Genomic DNA, 17,960 nt, shown 5'->3' with positions numbered 1-17,960 from the left:
CTCTCCGCCGCGCCCAGCCCGGCGGGCACTGCGCGCGCATCGCGGGGCGGCGCCGCGGGGGCCGATGGGAGCTGCAGTCCGCGGTGCCGTGCCGCGCGCTACCGCGGCGCCGGTGCGCGTGAACGAGCTCTGCTCTGCTCTGCTCTGCTCCGCTCCGCGGCGTTTCCCGCTGGCAGCTCCCTCGCCGTGCGAGGCAGCCTCGTGACGTGCTGACTGTGAGGTTTCTCGCAGAGGTGTCACAAGGCGCTATAAAAACGAGTAACGCTACTGCAAACACTTCGAAACGACACGAGGAGCTATTGGTTTAATTTGATTTAACAATTACTGTCTCTAGGCAAGCTACAAACAGAAAAACCTAATGCTACAAATCGTAGTGCCAGTGCTGAAACACGCAGCTAATGGCGGCAACTGCATCGAAAAATAGCATGTTGTAGCTGACGGTTGGCTCTATCCAACAGAGTTACTGTGCTCTCCGTAGCTGTTGTCGCTTCCAGGGCAATAAATAGGAAGCATTACTTTCAGAGTGACCCACGCCCATGCTGAGAACTAGTTTTGAACACCAACAGTGCCACCCGTGGTTAGCAACCCTAGCCTTGACATCGCCCAGCTGGCTGAACCAAGGCAGCAGAACAAGACTGGGGGTAAGAAACCATTAGTTAGTTTCTTCCCGTAGAGCTCAGCCCAGTTCAAGATGGAATTTGCCAATCCGGCTGCTTGGCTCCGTCATGTAGAGCCTGAATTGGGACTGGGCCATTTACACGTTGAGATGGGCCGTGACAATGCCTAATACAAGATTTAAGTGATAATGGCAGCCTGGAACTGAGGCAATCAAACCCGACCATCAGTTAATTCAGACTAACGTGAATCATCAGATTATAGAAAACTGCAAATGAAGCACCAACCTCTGAAACATTTCCATAGATCTCTATTTTCAGAGACAGGAGTTGCTCATGAGCACAGTAATAAGGGCTATACTGAGGATTACTACGTCATATTTCGGCAATGAAGAGAGTGATTTTGGGGTTAATATTCACTCCTGAGTTTGGTGGAACAAACAGGTTTCCATATGTCTCTGGAGCAGTATGTTTGTGATTGCCATCTGTTACCCAAGAGTAGTTTTATAGGAAAATAATGCAAATTACTCCTCTCTTTAATTACACTGGTGCCTTGCAAAATCGTGTTCTGTTGTGATGTGGAAAACTGCCAGTATGCCACATTCAAAGGGTGGAAGTTTATTTAACCATGAACTTTAACATTACATTAAATATACATATAAAAATACATATAAAATGAAAGCTATTTTTAAAATTTTCTAAGGCACTCAAAAAAACATACAGTGTTACAGTATGTTGGTAGAACTCTGGGAGGTCCTACCAAACCAACCCACTGTCCATGAAGATGTTTTGAAACCAGTCTTGGTTTGATCACTGAACTGCAAAGGACAACATTTGTTTTTTATGATGCATTGTAGTTGTATAACCAAGATGTTATAATGTATAACCAAGATGTTATAATTTGTATAACCAAGATGTTATAATTGCAATATAATCAAGAGAGTAAAGCAAAGCAGACAACGATCACAAAAGAGAATAAATGGAAGAGCTTACCCTTGGGTTGAGCTCACCAGAAGATACCAAAGAGGGGATCTCCAGAAGAGATCCTTCCCCTCTGGTAGCCAGCTCTTAAATAGGTCCAGGAGGGGTGGAGCCTGGCTCCACCCCTTCCGGCAGCACAGGTGAATTGCCTTCACCTGTGCTCCTCTGGCTGACTCAAGGCTCACCTCAGGTGATCAATCAGAGGTTCAGGCCGTGACTCAGCAGTTCCCATACAGTAGTCAAATAGATCAACTGTAAGTGATTTTTTTTTCTATTTTATCCTGGCATAGGAGAACCACTATGAGCAACACTGAACAGCCACAACATGGCTGACGTTATAGTTTACCTTTTGTCACTGTGTAAAAGCACACAGCACCAAACAGCGTTGGCAAAATGTTGGCCATGACACCAATGCTGTTATGTGCAGATTCCAAACAAAACAAAGCTTTGAAACCTTTCAAAAAGCCCACATAACAGCTGTGATTTGGTGAATACCTCTGCTGAAACTCAGCAGTTTCAGCTCATCCAAGTAAGGCAGAATTCGTTAGTCGCTGAGGTGTGTGTACAGTGCATCTGGTAAAGCATTCAGTTTAAGAAATGCACCGGTATGAATAACAAAATGCAATTAATCCCTCTATTCATATGAAAGAAATACAACAATCTTTCCACAATTAAAAAAAAAAAAGGAAAATACTTGACTAGTTTACCACCAGGATCATTGTTAGGACAGTAATGGATGACAGCCTTGCTTCTTCGTTCCCACTCTTATTTTACTTTCTCACAATAGATAACTTTCAAAAATCTTTTTTCCCCTCTATTTGAAGATAAGACCAGCTAAATGCAAATAGAACTGTGTGAAAATCTTCTGATCAAGCTCTTCTGTTCAGTGTGTACCAAACCAGGAAATTCCAAGTCTTAATTGTTTTGAGAGATAGTTTCTAAAAACAATAGAGTGAAACACTGGTAGAACCAAGATCCTGGTATTTTTGGCACTACTTGGAATCTACAGGTCCAAGCCCTACAGAAGATAAGAGGCAGTCTTTCCCAGAATGCCATGCAACCGAAAATTATTAACGTGAACTTTGTTCCTCAGCTTTGGGACACCTGATAGCAAATAAGTCCATATTCTTGAGATATGTCTTTAACAGCTGTGGTTTTGGCAGATGCTTCTGCCATTTGCAACTATTTGACGACCAACATGTGACACTCCTTTAAACAAAGTCACTCATTCCCCAGTTACAGTAAATAGATCTCTCCTTGCAGACAGACACTTCTATGCTCATCTGATATGCTGATATGCTCTGCTTTTAAGAGGTAGTTTTAATGAGATCAGTGCATAGATTTGTTTTGGTCTTCATGAAGAACACTGCTCTGCTTTATGCTAGCAATCTAATAGTTCAAATTTTCCACGTGTATATGTTGCAGAACTTCCTATAACAGGCTAAATTAAGTCATTACTTAAGGTAGGTTATAACGGGCCAAATTAAGTCATTACTTAAGGCAGGTATAGGTCTGTTCCAGAAAGGGAAAGCATTGCATGATTCTAATCTGTAAACTCTGCCAGTTTTAAGGTTTGACATTCTCAAAAATGAAATGCAAGTCGTTGTTCACTGAAGGCTGTGAAGGGCAGGTCACCCTCCTGGGCCTGAGTCTGTGTCTCTGCAGGCTGTAACCCTGCAGTACAAACCCACCCAAAACAGACTGCATTTCTCTCCTGCAACCCAAACGCAGTGCTGCATTTCTGTTTTCCAAACCTTACACTTCCAAAAAGAACCCACCCTTTTTGTCACAAGATCAAAGGTGATGCATGGTCACTGAGTCATTCAGCAGGTTGCTAAGCCACATGCAGCTGTGAAAAGGAAATGAATCTCCAAGCACAATCAAAATAGAGAACCAGACGGATGTGCCCTGAACACATCCTGTTTTCAGATCACCATCCTGTGTGTCCCTCCTGCTACAGAAACTAATGTTTCATGTAACCCGTGAATGTGAAGCCTTCTCCCAGCAGCACAGCTTCTTGTAGGACAGAGCCTGAAAAGGGAGAGGTGAGAGAGGGAGGAGGTGAGAGAGGACAGCACTTTTATATTGTGCTGGTGGTGTTCAATATACAAAGTTATTTTCTTAACCAAAGAAAACCGTAAATCTCTCTCAGACTCTGAAGCGATCAGCCCAGTTCCTCTCTTCTGGCTGATAAACCACGTTCATTTCAAGAAGGCTGGGAGGCAGGAGAAGCCTCATGGCCATCAGCTGGCTGTGCCGTGCTGGTAATGGCGTGAGTCACAGCGCTGCAGATCGAAGTCCCCGTGATACAGCAAGAAACTTTTGCCAAATACACGTGTCGTCAGCACATCGGAGCGTAACGAGGTGCACTAACGAAGTATCTGCCTCACAGGGCGATGGCTGCGATGGGGAAGAGGAAAGCTAACAGAACGGCCCAAAGCCTGGTTCTGCAACATGGAGTAAGAGCAGGCTGGGGCGGGGAAGGAGGCGTTTGGGAACCGGTGTGCAGCCGCATCTCCGGAGAGACCGTGGCAGCTTGGATGTACACCTCTGAAAGCTGCAGAAAACGCTCAGAATAACTTCTACTAAGCGCGTCCCCTGCCCAGGGACGTAGCGGCAGACTGTCGGGAAGGCCTTTCGTAGCAGCCATTTCCGCCGCTCAGCGCCCCGCCCCGCCCCGCCCCCCGCACCATCGAGCCGAGTCCTCCGAGCGCCCCGAGCAGCGATCCGCGGGAGGCCCTGCAGCCATGCCCGTGAGTTGCGTGGGGCTGGGGGGGGGGGGGGGGGGGGGGGCGCGGAGGGGTCGGGGGGCGCTTGTGTAACTGACGGTTCCGTCCTACCCAGCTGGCCAGGGACCTGCTGCACCCCTCCCTGGAGGAGGAGAGGAGGAAGCACAAGAAGAAGCGCTTGGTGCAGAGCCCCAACTCCTACTTCATGGACGTCAAGTGCCCAGGTAACGGCCCGCGGGTCGCTCGCCGGGCGCGGGATGAGCTGCCTCGCGTGCTGCTGGGGCGGGGCGCCGGCCGTGCGGACACCGCAGCGACGGACGGACGCGGTCCTGCGCCGCCCGTGCGGGTCGGGCTGCTGTCCCAGGTGCTGCCTATGCCTGCTTGTCACACCTCGCTTTTGGCTCACGAGCATCACCTAACTGCCTTCACTCTTATCGGCTCCAGCAGCGCGTGTTCTGGCAGGAGGATGCCACAGAAATCAGCAAATGCTGCCACGTGTCTCCCAAACACTACTGCAGCATAAGGAAGCTGTAACACTGGGAAAACAGTAGAAAATGTGTCGACTCACAGTAGCAATATCCTGACCAGAAGTAAGGAATTGGTGCTGCACTCAGTTTTCTTGTTATCTTGATAGTTTAAATCTCTAAGAAGCTCTCAGACACCATTTTCCATCTAAAAAGTGAGGTAAAATCATTAAAACTATTGGAAAATGCAGCGTTGGCTTCAAAAAACAAAAACAAAAAACACTAAAGCACACAAATGGAAGTTCTCTCGGGAGAGGGAGGTGGTTGCCCCCCTCAGCTCTTGTGAGGCCCTGTCTGCAATACTGCACCCAGGCTTCCAGCACAAGAAAAATGTGGAACTCTTGGAACAAGTCCAGAGGAGGGCCACTCAGATGATCAGAGGGCTGGAGCATCTCCCCTATGAGGAGAGGTTGAGGGAACTGGGCTTGTTTAGTCTGGGGAAGGCTCCAGGGAGACCTCATGGTGGCCTTCCGATACTTGAAGGGAGTGTATAAACAGGAGGAGGAAAGACTTTACGAGGGTGGATAGTGATAGGACAAGGGGAAATGGTTTTAAATTGAGACAGGGGAGGTTTAGGTTGGATATAAGGAGGAAGTTTTTCACCCAGAGGGTGGTGAGGCACTGGAACAGGTTGCCCAAGGAGGCTGTGGGTGCCCCATCCCTGCAGGCATTCAAGGCCAGGCTGGATGTGGCTCTGGGCAGCCTGGGCTGCTGGTTGGCGACCTGCACACAGCAGGGGGTTGGAGCTGGATGAGCACTGTGGTCCTTTGCAACCTGGGCCATTCTATGATTCTGTGATTGTGAGGGAGCTTCCTGAGCACCTTTCTCAAAATTCATTCTATTTTATCCTCTCCAGGCCACATGCTCTGAAAATGGTGGCTGTGCTCATCATTCTGTTTGTCTGTATTCTGTATCCACCTCAAGATTAAATATGTTCCAAATTATCCCTCTCGTTCCTCCTAAACAGTTAAAAGTACTTTACAAGGAGAGTACCATAGGGTGCGAAAATCCTCTTGTCTAAGACTTGTATGAAGTTGATTTTATATTTTCTTCGAGCTGTAGAATTTAGAAGTTTTGAAGTGTTCCTGATGCCTCTTCCTGAATCTGGACTGCAGTGAAGCTGTTCTGTGCCAGCCTCGTGGTGTCAGTGTGGTGCTAGCACTGGACAATACAGCTATGCCGTATGTGTACTAATGATTAACAGAAAGCAAACAGCCTTGAACAGCAGTGCTTATGTTCACAGCTGCCAGGCTTCATCATCAGCAATGTTCTCCCCCAACAAATAACCAGTTCTCTATCTAAGGCTGGTCTAGAACAAAGGTAAAGTGCCCAGCTCCTGCTTCTTGCAGGATCCATACTGCAGGTACATAAGGGCTTGTCAGCCAACAGAATCTGTTAATGATTTTCATGGGAGAGGCATACAAGTTTCAGTTAGCTAATGTGCTTGCTGTGCATGCTAGTAAAAGCATGTGAGGACTTCATGCTCAGTTTTATTTGGTATACTTTGTAATGTAATACTCATCTAGTCTTGAACAAGTGTACTCAGGGTATCTAGTTCAATTACACATACAATTAAAAACACACTAGAAATACTCAGTAGAAAATTGAACATTGCTGTTTTGCAGGATGCTACAAGATCACCACCGTGTTCAGCCATGCTCAGACAGTGGTTCTGTGTGTAGGCTGCTCAACTATTCTGTGTCAGCCTACTGGGGGAAAAGCGAGGCTCACAGAAGGTAAGGAGAAACGTTTAAGCAATCTGAATATCACACTTAAAACTGCACATCTGTGGACTTACAGCCTGCAGCTCTCTTAGCTTTGATTTTTGAAAACTACTACTGGAAAGCTTATTCTTCATATTGCTGAGCGTTAGCTGATTAAAAAAAAAAAAAAAAAACAAAACTTTGAAAGCTGGGGCCTATTTAAAATGTTTTATGCAATGTTTTGTTTGTTTTATAATGGCTAAGTAGATAGGCCAGGGAGTTCAGAGCTAGATTTTGATCAGAAACAATTTTAGATTCAGTGACTTGTAACTTCCTTTAGCCTAACTGATATGGGATATTCAATTCTGAACTAACTTTAGAGGGTTTGGCAAGCCTAGAGTAATGCCACGCCACTGCTAGTCAGTGCTGGCTTGGTTGTTTATTTTTAAACAGTGCTGTAAGGCAATTCCTGATTCACATTACATAGTCAAAATGCTTGTATAAAGTGTAAAAGAACAAATAACCTGCTAATACACACACATATATATAGGTAACTGCTATAGCACGGTATCTTGCAATGTAACCCAGTGTCCAAGATCTATGAAAAACACTGGAAACAGATGAAGGTTTAAAGTACTTTAAAAAATGAATCCAGATTTCATTCACCTTACAATTAAAGGATGAAATGTAATTATATATGCAAATTGTACATAGTAGTACTTGTACCACATACTGCTATATAGTTGATAGGAAGACAGAATACCTGAAATAAGGCTGTTGAGCAGTTGGAAATGTGTAAGAACTCCTAGCAGCTGTTTCACTTTAGGGTTTGTACCACTAGAGAATAGAACAAGACTGAAATTTTAAAGGCATCTGGAAAACCAAATACAAAAAAAAAAAAACCAACAGTACACCCGAGGCTTACAGTGAGATGAATTCTGACTGGGTTAGAGTAGACTCAAAGTTAGTTAGCTCTTGTGGTACAAAAAGTTCAATATATTTACTATGCAAGCTTCCAACTTGAGTTGGATGAGCAGTTTTTCAAGATAATCTAGCAATGTAATGCTGCTTGTATTTGTGATTTCTTTACAGGCTGTTCATTTAGAAGAAAGCAACACTGAACAGTCTCTTCAACATACAGCAGTGGATTTGTGTTCCTGAAAGCCTTACCTGTTAAAAAAAATGCTTGATGTAACAATGTAATTATGACTGACTTTGTGAAAATGACACACTACTGGTGACTGATCAGCTGGAATCTTTTTCAATAAATGATTTGAAGTGCATTTTTTTTTTCCTGTAAGTCGCAGACAGTTGAGCTCTATTTTTACAGCTTTAAACAGTGTTTTGTAATTGGGTGGTGTCATTTAATATAAAAATCTGAACCTTGGACTCGCTGCATCCTTCTTTCTGTTAATCATCAGCAGGGTAAACCATATGGTGACAGTCGGCACTAAGAATATATTTTTTATAACTGAATGCTGTGGCTGCTTCAATGGCCAGGGTTACAAAAGGTAGACAGGTTTAAAAAGGACATGCAGCTCAGCTGTTTCAACATGGCTTTGGTCCCCTTACTCTGTGGTAATAGTTATTTCTCAGATGCAGAATTACTCACATGTGTTCAGATGTTATTCTGGAATGCCTGGTTTTCCCTCTCTCTAATCTGGTCTACAACCTGCACTCCACATTCTATACTGAGATTCCTATGCAAAAAAAAAAAAAAGTATTTAAATCATTTTGCAAAATACTGAAAGCACTGAGCATAGTGTAAGTATGTGGCATACAAGCAACAGTGCATATTTTCAGTATTAAGTATTGAAATTTAATCATTACCCTTTTGCAACGAGGAAATCGGTTTTTAATTAGCTGATAAAAGCCATCCCCTCCTAAAGGGTTGCTAAAAAACTGAGATTTATTTTTAATACCATGATACACCCTTCAAACATGCCATCTTACACCTTGTTTTAATACGACTTAAAATTTTAAGTTACATGTCAGCATCATCTGTTTTAAAATACCACCTGTCTTGGTGAGCTCGTTATCGTTAGGAATTTGTTTCATTTTCATGATTAAAAAAAACTCTATATGTTTCTAGTTAATTAGGAAAAAAACTGATATAGTAATTCAGTGCATTTGCAAGCTGTTTTATTTCACTTAATAGAGAACACTGATAATTACCAGATGTAAGAAGCAGGTGTTTGATACAGAAACAGGTGCACCAATTTAGCATGCATACCTTCAAGAACAGAACAGGTTCATGTTTGTGCCATACTGTTTGCACAGGACAAGTTAAGAACGTGTCAGTCACCTAAGCTGCAATTAGTTGACCAGTTTTCTATACTTAATGCCAATGCATCAAGTAAGTGGCTTCATGCTAAAGATGACAGCAATACTGTGACTTGGCCATTTGTGCTGAGTCAGACTGATGCTTAGTCTCCCCCATTTCTAATCTCCTCCTACCTCTACCCAACACAGAAAAAGGTAAGATTTGTGATTAAATGTTGTATCAGAGAAACTCAGTGACACGTTTTGCTACATGTGATGGAAGACTTCCTAACATTTTCACATTTTACATAGCTGTACACATTACAGTAGACCTTTGAAGTCTTAAGTTACAGGATGTAAAAACTATGTAGTCTTTGCATACAAAAGGCTGGTGGCTAATCAATCCACGAGGGGAGTGGGACACCATCATGAATATCTTAGTGTTAAAAGTATCTTAAGACACTTCATTATTCACTTTCTTACATACTTCAAATACCTGTACGTCCAAAGGAATTCATTCCAGTGTGTTGGTGGTAACCAGTGGTAGAACCCAACAGAATGGCAAGTAGCTGCAACAAGGGAGGGTCAGCCTTACTGCTGAGGTTCTTCACCTAGAGGACAGTCAGGCACTGAACAGGCTGCCAAGGCCAGTGGTCATGGCATCCACCTTGCCAGAGTTCAGGAAGTGACTGGATAACACTCTTATGGTCTCTTATGGACTGATTTTTGGGTGGTCCTGTGTGGAGCCAGGAGTTGGACTCAGTGATCCTTACGGTCCCTTCCAACTCAGGATATTCTATGATTACTGTTTGGTCACACGTAGACAAGCACAATACAAGACCTACCCCCTCTGCATGCTCACTTTGTATCTAAACTCTCTTGCAATGGTCAGCTAGTGAAACTTGTCTCTGAAATACACAAAATGGTTTTCAAGAATGTTAAATGCCATTCACAAAATAAATGCATCATAATCCTGAAGTAGCAGTGTCACTTTTTAGGGTTTCCATATGTAAAACGTTTTGTCAACTTCTGTTCACATATTCTCCAACATGAAAGCAATGCAGAACTACTTACCTACTCTTGCTCCCTATGGAAAATTGCCAATGACTTCTGCTGCTGCACGCTTAGCCAGCTAGCAGGTGCTCAAGACTGCAAAAAGCAATGTTGGCATTGTAGATGTTCATCTCCAGTATCTCTGTCCTGAATTGTCAAACAACATTAAAGACCTCAGTGAGTGCAGGTGAATATACTGCCTCACCAATGAGCTTGTTCCATTACTCATGAATATGGAAGTAAATTTTTCATGGGCCAGAAAAGCTAAGCAAACAGTTTGTAAGCTTTTACTGTTTTCACACAGTGACATTTCATTGTGCTGTTTTAGCACAAGAACAATTACTTATAATTATGAAGAGTCCCAAAGCAGCCCCCTACTGCCAGTGCAGGTAAAGCACTGACACCTCAAAGTAATAAATTTCTTCATTTGTCAGTCTTAGACAAAAAATATTCACAGGCATAATGGTAACACAGCTGACAACATGGCACTGCATCACGTGGCAGATAGCAGTATGAAGTTAATACTAAAAACTCCAGCTTGGGAAAGATGAAGGTAAGGCTACTTTCTTTCAACTGTTACTCAAAATATTTTGCTCCTTAAATTCAGAGGCAGAACTGCTAAACAGTGCAGGGACTCAAGCATTAGAACTCCTGTGGGATGGTTTGTTCCATCTCAACCTGGAAATACTGTCTGATGTAACCACAGGGAAGTGGAGTCTTGGAGATTGCAGAGATCGTGCACAGCATGATGGAATACATCAAATAAACATAATCAGCTGGTACTGTATTTCTGTTGAAAGCATGAAGATTAGATACTGCTTATTTGGAAGTCTGACAGAATTTCTTGTTCAGTCTTGTGCAAAAGTAATGCCTTGAGGTAGATGTCCAAAATAGAACAAAACAAAGAACAAACAGAAAAACCCTCAAAGTGCATCAGATTTCTACTACTGGCTTTGAGAATGGGCTTGAAATTTTACTGAGTTATTTTAGTTCCTAATTCATGAACAAAAGAAAAATCTACATTCCAGAATACAGTGCCATTTCCAGCTGTTGGCTACAACTGCTGCTACCAGCTACACGTATCATCCAGCAGTAAGGCTGCCTGACAGCTCACCGTACTGTGCCACTCAGGTACATGTGAAATAACACCTTTATTTCCACACTGCAGAAATGCCACATTTTATGTCTAACAAAGAATGGCGTTGAATATCTAAATAAAATTATTTTACACACATGACTCTATGGCCTTTCTTTTCCAATTCTTGGCAATACACAACTCTGACAAAAATGCACTTGATGGAAATCTTCCCAGAGGTAGCTTTGGTTTTTTTTTGCTTTTTAATCAAATTAAAAAACAAGTTGTATGTAAAAACACACATTTTGTCAACAGTAAAGCCATTCTGATTTTACTGTTTTCAAAGATCGGAACTGAGAATAAAGAATCAGATCTTTTAAAAGCTTAGCACTGAAGGCAGATAATCTGCTGCTGTACTCAGTAGGAGAAAGCAACGCTCTGTTTGTTCGGCCGCTGTTGTTTTGTTTTTATTTTTTGAATGTTGGTCAAATACTGGATGAGGAAAAAAGCCTCACTGCTGAAATGATAACTTACACAGTTAACACGGGGAGTCAAATTTGCTTGTTACATTCTTCTTTCCTGTAAGGAGCTTCCCTGAGAGATGAATTCCAGTATACTTAAATGTGGCACCACTAGCAGAATTTCAGTGAAGTGTTGATGCTTTTTCCTCACCTGTCCTTTGGGATCTCAGGGCCCAATTTGATCTCCGTTTCCATTTGTTTTTCATGTTCACTTACTCAACTTATTTCAACTTCACTTATTCATCTCTCTTTTTTTAATCTACATTTTGTGCCCGTTTTTCTTTATCAAATTCCCTTGCAATCTTTAAGGCAGTGCTGTTGAGGGAAACAGATTGCATATTACAGATAATGCTAACAATTACTCCCCTAGGTGGTGCCACTTCTGCAGTATCTTCAGCATGAGAGTCCAACTCTTCAGGAAGAATCAGGAGAACGCTGCTTGCACCCACTGCGCCACCCGTATGAGATGCGTAGTGTCTCTGCCGCCTGCAAAAGCCACACTGTTGTTTTTTCTCTACTACAGCCCAAGCCATTGCATATTTACCATCCCTGTCCCACGATACTTCAGTTTTTGGCACTGGGGTCCACATCATTGCAACCGTGTCTGGTTTCAGGTACCCAGGCAGAAGCTTGCCATTGTTGTTTCTAAATTGTCCAGCTTGGTAACTGTACAACAAGGCATTTCCAAATTTCAGAAGGTCTCCTACTGATGACAGGAAGCCTCCACCAGCCCACTTGTAAGAGTTGTCCACATACGGTGCGTTTACCAGACGTCCCTTTTTGTTGTAAACGTAACACCTAGAATTCAAGAACATTCAACTTGTCATCTCAGATATTCTGAGCAACTACCTTAACGGGGCAATCTGAGCATGTGTGAAATTGTTCTCAAGAAAACGTTGTCTTGTTCAAAATATTTTTTCCTTAAATGTTTGTTTGTTTGTTTGTTTGTTTTTGAGAAAAATCAACACAGAAATTCATCCAGCACAGGACTTCTCTCAAATCCCTGTACCACATTTCAAAAGTGTTTCAAGAAAGAGGAATCCTGCTGCTACCCTGCGGTTATCTGAGACCCAGCTGAAATTTCACCAAAGCCTTACAGACTATTCTGAGCCAGTAGTTTCCATCTGTGATTAACTTCTCCCCCTGCTCCATCACGGTTACTACATACAACTCAATATTCTGAAACTAACAAAGCAAGCAGGAAAGAGAGTCTTGCAAAACCTGCCATTAAAATACAAAATTAAAACTACCAAGTGGAATTGCAGAATAAAGAGCACAACAGCAGCACAGACAGAGTTACACTTTTGCAATGGTACACTCCTGAATGGGTGCATTTCATACAGCAGATGAAAAGCACTGTTGCATACCTATACATTCTGATGAATTTCAAGCATAGTAAATCCACAGACTGCTTAAAGACCTGTGGAAATGAATCACATAAAAAAGAAGGGAAGAGGAGGGGAGAGGGAGAGGGAAAAGGAGAGAAAAAGCAGCAAGCCTACTCTAGGCAGTACATGCTTTTATCCTCTATCTGGTCAACATGTACTCTGGAAAACATTCAGGGAACTTCTGAAAAAGCTAGTACTGAAAATTGAGGCTGAAGCCAAGAAAGATAAATGGTCCAAGACTACTATCAGCTCTGCTGGTAACTTGCATATCTCAGTGTCCCTACACTCATTTTTTGTCACAATATAACTTGTTACAAAGATGCTGAATACTTTACTCGCAGTTCTAAAAAAAATTTTGGAAATGTAAGGTTTTAAGCCTTTTTTTTTCTTAGTGAAATACAGCAAAAGCAAACCATTAAAAAAACCACGACTTCTCAGTATTTTTCAGTCTGAGATATCAAGCTGGCTGCATGAGGAGGCAAAAACCATCACATGATGATCCTAGTGTTCCTTAAATAAGCCATAAAAAGACCATGAAACAGCACCTGTCCTAATTCTTTTACCCCTGCCATATTTCGGTTTATAGACTTGTTTATACACTTACATCTCAAAAGGAACTTGACTACAGCAGCCTGATAATTTACAAGACCACTAGAATCCAGATCTACAAATAGCTGGAGAACCTCTGAATATTTGCAAGTGAAATAACTACACAAAGCATCTTAGAATGCAGCAGTAAAGCTACCCTTGAAAGATCTCCAATGCTACTGTTGTTAGCAACAACACTATGTAACAACAACATGTTTAATACACACTCACACAAGTACTACAAAACCTGGATCCAGCACATTCATGGCCATTTCCACTCTTTTACAGCACTTTGAAACCCACGCTTTTAAGAAAGTTGAAACTCATTGTTCTGAGGCTTGCCATCATCTGCTGTTGTGATTCAGTTGAATTTTTCTCCTGCACAGCAACTTAAAATGTGAATCAACAAATCAACCTTAGAGCTCATCCAGGTGACCCAGTAAAATAAGGGCAGAGATAAGAAACTCAGTCCTTATTGCTCTGTTTTTCCCGATTTACATGTACCTGCTTAGCTGTAACCAACCTAAATGCAAACTCCTCAGTCACCCCCACCACGTCCACCCCCACGAGCACTATTATAATTGCTAATCTTATTTCTAGCTCTGTAATTTCACATTTATAGAACAAATAGTTTAGTGTTGACACAAATTCGTAAGATAACATGGCCCACTTCATTTAAAAGCATGACCAAAAAAGAAAAGTGCACACTCTAAATTCAGTTGGCTCAAAGACGAAAAGAGCAGCAAACACCACAGAAGCAGCAGAGTAAAAATCTCATTCTTTCTTACCTTGCTCTGTTATATATCATTGCTTCGTTGTCATCCAGCACAGTTGACAGCATATCCAAGTCACGGAACATTTTTAGCATGTACTCTGTAAATTTCTGCCCCGAAACTCTCTCCACAACAGCGCTTAGGAGAGTAAAGCCATATGTTGAATACAAGAACTGGCTACCTTAAAGAAACAAAGAGCACACGGGGTTGAAGTCAGCTGCATGACGCTTAAATGGGAAGCTTTTGGGCAACATTTAAGTAATCACATGTGGAAACCAAAATGCATGCAGCAATGCAATGTTCTCACTCCAATTTTAATACCACATCACAGGATTATGGCAATGGGTCCTAGGAATTGATGTGAGGCAGCAGACAGGCACTTGCAGGTAGCTCTGAGAATGGCTGTAACACATTTCTGGGACTCTGTGTAACCTGATTGGTTTGAGCACTACAAATACTGGCACTTGAAGACAACTGTATGACTGGACAGTTTGTGCAGTTCAGCCCAAATATTTCTCCATCAAGCTTTCAGTGGAGTACAGGAAGAAAGTAACACAACAGAACAAAAACAGAATGCACAAATATTATTTATGGGATGCTAATGAATATAAAGCTGTGCTGAATACAAAGCAATTTGAAACAACAACAAAAATCACCGGAAAAGTCTGCCTTGGTCAAAAGTAGCAGTAACTCACCTGGCTTGAAGAATAAAGGATCATTTTTGAATATCTTCAGCGATTCAATCACGCTCTCAAATTTTTCCTTCAAATAATACTCCTCATGTTCAAACTCCTTTTCTCTCCCGCCAGGTTTTGAATTTCGGCTTTTTACTTCACCTTCGTGTTCCTTTTTTGGCTTGTCAGAGTCAGTCTTTTCAATGCCTTTGCCATCTTTCTCTTTCTGTTCTTTATCTTGGCCGGATTTTGTCAGTTTAAGTGCTCTGTTTGCCTTTTCCTTTTCTTCCTTTACTTTTGCAATATCTTTTTCATAGTGACGAATCCCACTCAAGTGTGAGACTAACAACCTTGTGGTAATAGTGACCTAGGTAGAAAAGGACAACAGGAGCTCTCTTTGTTAAAAATAAAATGCATATTAATTCACCAGAAAGTAAAACCCAACATGAGGACAGAGATGGAAGACCTTTTAAACTCCATGTACCGAAAGGAGTTAAACTACATCAATAAATGCACATTACACACTCTAAAATTGAAGATCCACACTTCCAATGCCGCTTTTTGAAGCATCAAACATCAGCACTTGTCTGAACGGCTTCTGGCACGTTACAGGACAAGGGCACAAAACAGCTGTACATACACACCTGTGCAATGGCAGGAACAAAACAACCACGTACCTTTTCACCTTCGTAGACTTTTTCTGGAAATTCAGGGACGTATTTCTGCACTGGAGCATCTAAGTCCAGCTTCCCCTCTTCCCACAGTTTGGCAACAGCCATCATGGTGAGACACTTGCTAATACTGGCAATTCTCATGATGGTCTCTGGCTTACACATCACACGATTCTCTACGTCGGCGTAACCCAAACCTGTAAAGAAGTAAAAACACAGTGGGAGATATTTCACACAGAGACATGCTGAACTTTTTGCAAATTGCTGGATTTATTGGTTCCCCAAAACGTTTTCCTTCTAGCTGAATTGAGACATGAAGCAGTGGATTGTGTTTCTGTTTCACTTAAGCGAATAACGCTTTAATTTAGTAGGACAGGTTAATTAAGCCCCCTGGTATTATCCAACATCAACCCAAATTAATGATTAAGAACACAAGAAAACCCTTTAATTAAGATTGAAGATTAAACCTACACTTATGCTCCTACGGTCAAATATTCACTGTAAAAAACAAAATTGAATCTAGATCGTAAAATAACTGTCCAATGGTCCTCAATGCTCTATTATTACTCTAAATTAATGTTTAAAATACTGAAGGGTCATATTTTACCAGTACAGAAGTTAAGAAAGGACATTACTCAACTCATAACAATCACCTACATTGTAAAGCTTCACCAGACAGTTCTGTTACAGTTTCATGATCTCCTGGCATGACTTTAATTAAAGGAAAGTGTAAGAATCTCAGCACCAGTGTTTTGCTATGTAAAAACACATCAGTCTGGAAACACTAACTGGAATTAAGGCAGTATTACCAGACACTCCAACCAGCCTTCAATTTGAGATGGGTTTGAAGAAGCTGAAGATGATGCTTCAGCATTAATGCTATAAAGTGCAGCAGTTTTCAGTACGAGCACTTCTGTGACACCTGAAAGCAGTCAGGCTATGCAACACTGTACTCTAATAGTAAATGACTCAGAAACAAAACTCAGCAAAGAACAAGAAGTAAATGACAACAGTTGCCCAAGACCATTTCTTTTTTAATTGTACACAGAGTTATACTCTGGTGTTTTCATCGCACATCTGAACACCGATGCTGTACTCCTAAGGAAAACACCTGTCAAATCTCAAACTGCTCTCATCATTTCAGCAAGAAAGCAGAAGGAGGGAGGAGGAAACACTTCTCACATCCCTGCTGCCTTACTCAAGGCAGTGCTGACCTCGGTATCCATGCATGGCACCGCACGGAAAGCTCTAGCAGGGCTGATGCTCCCACTTGTGACCATCCTGCTATGGGGTCTGGCAGCCAAGGTGACAAACCACCACCCAACAAAGGTTCCCACATGCACCTCCCTGCAGGTCAAGGGACTCTGCACAAATCTTATACAGACCTCTGCTTTCCTCGTAAGATATGCTGAGACCAGGTAAAACTGTCAGATTTTGACACTGAGTCAAAAGATTCTGCTACTCAGTTCTGCCAAGATGGAAGAGAAACAGCTTCGTGCACACGTAACGATTAATGCATTCCAACACCGCCACAATAAACCGCACGAGAGCTGCCTCTCCGGATTCCCGGGAGGCAAAGGGGGTTCGCCTGGAAGCACCGCGCTGCTCCCCAGCGCTGCCTGCAGCCGCGTCCCGAGGCACAAACCGGCACGACGCCCGCACCGACCTTCGGACCACACCTCCCTTCCATCCACAGAAACTCCGACCAGGATACCCGGGATGCCCGCTTCGTCCTGAAAAATAAATTAGACAACACAAAGGAGAATCTTTACAGTCCGGCAACAGCTTTTCCCGAGCTCCGACGTGCAGAGCAGCGCTCCGAGGACACACAGCCCGGCAGCCCTGAGAAACACCGGGACTACGCGGTGAAAGTACGCGCTTTTAATTCAACGCAGTCAGCGATCGGGAGCACAAGGAAAAACAAAAAGCAGGCAGCTCGGCACCTTGATCCGCCGCAGCAGGTCCCGGCTCCTCTCGATGGCCGCTCCGAATCCCCGACGTGCCGCCGCCGCCGCCTCCTCCTTCTCCGGCCCGCCTCCCGCCTCGCTGCCCGCCGCCGCCTTCATGCCCAGCGCCAGTCCCAGCGCCAGCCCCCAGCCCCAGCGCCGCCCACCGCCGCCGCTCTCCCATCGCCGGGCCGCCGCCAGCCCGACCGCCGCCACTCGCCGCACGGCCCGCGCCAGCCCGGACATGGCCGCCCCGCCGCCCCGCCCGCCAGGCGGCTCCAAGCCGCTGCCGAGCGCTCGAACCGAGCCCCGAACGCGTCGAGCGGGAATGGCGGCCCGGGGCTGGGACACGCGGCGCAGTTCCTTACGAGCGTTTCATTCCCCGGTGACAGTTTTAGAGTCTCGTTTCACAGAGTCACAGAATGGCCAGGGTTGGAAGGGACCTCAAGGATCACGAA

At 43.4% G+C, this 17,960-nt stretch overlaps 2 protein-coding genes across 2 annotated transcripts; one reads left to right on the top strand and one right to left on the bottom strand.

The window, feature by feature from the left end:
* The first annotated feature begins 4,245 nt into the window (after positions 1 to 4,245).
* Positions 4,246 to 7,834, top strand: RPS27L (ribosomal protein S27 like). The gene is made up of 4 exons (XM_042824244.1): positions 4,246 to 4,348; positions 4,440 to 4,548; positions 6,474 to 6,584; positions 7,644 to 7,834. The coding sequence occupies exons 1-4, from the start codon at positions 4,343 to 4,345 to the stop codon at positions 7,670 to 7,672; spliced, it is 255 nt and encodes an 84-aa protein (XP_042680178.1). The 5' UTR covers positions 4,246 to 4,342; the 3' UTR covers positions 7,673 to 7,834.
* Positions 7,835 to 8,676: 842 nt separating this feature from the next.
* On the bottom strand, positions 8,677 to 17,748 carry LACTB (lactamase beta). The gene is made up of 6 exons (XM_042824243.1): positions 17,500 to 17,748; positions 17,223 to 17,289; positions 15,563 to 15,753; positions 14,907 to 15,252; positions 14,227 to 14,392; positions 8,677 to 12,260 (listed from the first exon to the last, which is right to left on the bottom strand). The coding sequence occupies exons 1-6, from the start codon at positions 17,746 to 17,748 to the stop codon at positions 11,717 to 11,719; spliced, it is 1,563 nt and encodes a 520-aa protein (XP_042680177.1). The 3' UTR covers positions 8,677 to 11,716.
* Between the last annotated feature and the right edge of the window lie 212 nt (positions 17,749 to 17,960).

This window comes from Centrocercus urophasianus, unplaced genomic scaffold, assembly GCF_019232065.1.
Source record: "Centrocercus urophasianus isolate 14NV4802_14NV808 unplaced genomic scaffold, USGS_Curo_1.0 seq_23, whole genome shotgun sequence".
NCBI lineage: Eukaryota > Metazoa > Chordata > Aves > Galliformes > Phasianidae > Centrocercus > Centrocercus urophasianus.
The sequence above is the reverse complement of the archived record's forward strand: the minus strand, read 5'-3'. Positions and strand labels throughout refer to the sequence as shown.